The sequence below is a fragment of the Portunus trituberculatus genome, chromosome 6, assembly GCF_017591435.1.
Source record: "Portunus trituberculatus isolate SZX2019 chromosome 6, ASM1759143v1, whole genome shotgun sequence".
Taxonomy (NCBI): domain Eukaryota; kingdom Metazoa; phylum Arthropoda; class Malacostraca; order Decapoda; family Portunidae; genus Portunus; species Portunus trituberculatus.
This window is the reverse complement of record NC_059260.1, coordinates 6,251,389-6,253,888: the sequence shown is the minus strand read 5'-3', so window position 1 is coordinate 6,253,888 and position 2,500 is coordinate 6,251,389. Positions and strand designations below refer to the sequence as shown.

The window sequence follows — 2,500 nt, the reverse complement described above, 5'->3', positions numbered from 1 at the left end:
TGACTCTTTGCTTTGTTATTGATTTTTTCCTTGTGTGTGCGTGTGTGCGTGTGTGTTTGTGTTTCACTGTTTGATCTGCTGCAGTCTCTGACGAGACAGCCAGACGTTACCCTACGGAACGAGCTCAGAGCTCATTATTTCCGATCTTGGGCTAGGCCTGAGACCAGGCACACACCACACACCGGACAACAAGGTCACAAATCCTCGATTTACATCCCGTACCTACTCACTGCTAGGTGAACACCACCTACACGTCAAAGGAGACATACCCAAATATCTCTACCCGGCCGGGGAATCGAACCCCGGTCCTCTGGCTTGTGAAGCCAGCGCTCTAACCACTGAGCTACCGTGTGTGTGTGTGTGTGTGTGTGTGTGTGTGTGTGTGTGTGTGTGTCCGGTTTCTAAGAGTGTATGTAAATAAATTCATGGTGAAATTATATATCCTGAATTATACATTGTAGTAGTAGTAGTAGTAGTAGTAGTAGTAGTAGTAGTAGTGGTGGTGGTGGTGGTGGTGGTGGTGGTGGTGGTAGTAGTAGTAATAGTAGTGGTGGAGGTGGTGGTTGTAGTAGTAGTAGTAGTAGTAGTAGTAGTAGTAGTAGTAGTAGTGGTGGTGGTGGTGGTGGTGGTGGTGGTGGTGGTGGTGGTGGTGGTGGTGGTGGTGGTGGTGGTGGTGGTGGTGGTAGTAGTAGTAGTAGTAGTAGTAGTAGTAGTAGTAGTAGTAGTTGTTGTTGTTGTTGTTGTTGGTAGTAGTAGTAGTAGTAGTAGTAGTAGTAGTAGTAGTAGTAGTAGTAGTAGTAGTAGTAGTAGTAGTAGTAGTAACGACAGCTTACATAACTAGCATTACTGCGGTCATTCCTTCCTCACCATCTGTCGCTAATTATCTTCTGTCTATCCCTTTATCATTATTCCTCTTCCGTTGTCCTTATCACATCGGTTCCTTCCTTGTTCACAGGGCAAGCCTCGCAACATTTTACAGAGAGAGAGAGAGAGAGAGAGAGAGATAACGTTTTTGCATAGTGTGGCGGTTAAGATACACACACACACACACACACACACACACACACACACACACACACACACACACACACACACACACACACATTTACCTTCTCCTCCTCAGTGGGCGGTTGACTCGTGGGTGTGTGGGCGGAGGAAGACGGGGAGGAGGTGGGCGTCTTCACAGGGGAGAAGCCGCCCCCCTGCCGCGCCTTTCTCTCCTCCGCGGCTGCTGTGAGGGCGCGCAGACCCCCTCTCCCTAACGTCTGAGTCGTGGGCGTTGTCTGCGATGGGCGTGGCGGCTTGTGGCGGTCAAGAGTGGAGGTGGCGTGGGTGGTGGTGACTGTGGTGGGCGTGACGGGGGAGCGAGTAGGGTGGGGGTGCATGGGTGGGTCTAGAGTGGGTGGCTCCTCCCATATACAAGAATCCACGCAGGAGGAGGCACGCCCACGCCCACCAGGCCGCGGAGGGATGACTGAGTGCGGAGGCAGTGGGTGGGGCGGGTGAGGCGGGTGTGTGGGCGTGGTCTTCTGGTACCGCCGCCCCACTACAGCATTGTGGGCGTGCGGGTCATGGGTGTGCATCTTAATCACGTGATCCGCTACAATCCTGGGTTGTGCGGGCGTGTGGGCGGTGGTGGCGGCATGCCTGGGCGTGGGCGGCGGCACCTGCGTCTGGGCAGGCGTGGGCGGCGTGCCGGGTACTGTGTCGCTGCAGGTCTCACTGAACGCTTCGTCCCTGCAGGAGGAGGAGGAGGAGGAAGAGGAGGAGGATGATGGGGAGGAGGAAGTGGGGCCGTCCTCTCCCTCGTCACTGCCCGTCAGACCAGAGTCCTCCTCGTCCCCGCACCGCCGCGCCCACTCCAGCACCGCCCGCGAGTCCACCCACGCGGCGTTGGGCAGCTCCTCCTCCGGGCCGCACAGCGACAGGGCGCGGGCGTGACGAGACCTCCCACGGCCGAATTTACTCCTGAGGGCGTGCAGCGGGCCGTTACCACTCCCCGCACGCCCGCTGCTGCTGCTGGAGGTGGTGCTGGAGGCGTTGTGGTGGTGATGGGCGTGCGTGTCCCTCCGAAGCATGTGTACACGCCCTCCCACACCCTCGCCACCCACCAGCCCCTCGTGGTCTGGCGTAGGCGTGACAGAGTGGCGGGCAGGGGAGCCGAGGGCGCGCCATCTGGTGACGAGAGAGGACCAGTGACCCTCCACGCGGCGGCGGAAACGTGGCGATCCTGCAGGGAGGGAGAGAGGGAGTCAGTCACTCAGTAGCACACACACACACACACACACACACACACACACACACACACACACACACACCAACTTTACACAACAGACACCAGGACATCACAACACAACACACAACACAACACAACACAACACAGCAAGGTCCTTCACAGTGCAACCGCCCGAACCTTACTTACCAACCCTTCAGTACTGAGACGCATTTTTTACCTTGATTTTTGTGTATGATTAGACGATTCTATTTGCATGGCGCAGAG

At 56.2% G+C, this 2,500-nt stretch overlaps 1 protein-coding gene across 4 annotated transcripts in view; it reads right to left on the bottom strand.

The window, feature by feature from the left end:
- The window catches only part of LOC123518688 (PDZ domain-containing protein 7-like), a 42,857-nt gene that overhangs the window by 25,909 nt on the left and 14,448 nt on the right, over positions 1-2,500 (bottom strand). For all 4 annotated transcript variants that reach the window (XR_006678867.1, XR_006678866.1, XM_045279659.1 and 1 more), the window contains exon 2: positions 1,110-2,230. Coding sequence is in view for 2 of the 4 variants with exons in the window: in XM_045279659.1 (XP_045135594.1) it covers positions 1,110-2,230 (1,121 nt within the window). In the remaining 2 variants the exon portion in view is untranslated. The remainder of the gene's footprint in view (positions 1-1,109; positions 2,231-2,500) is intronic.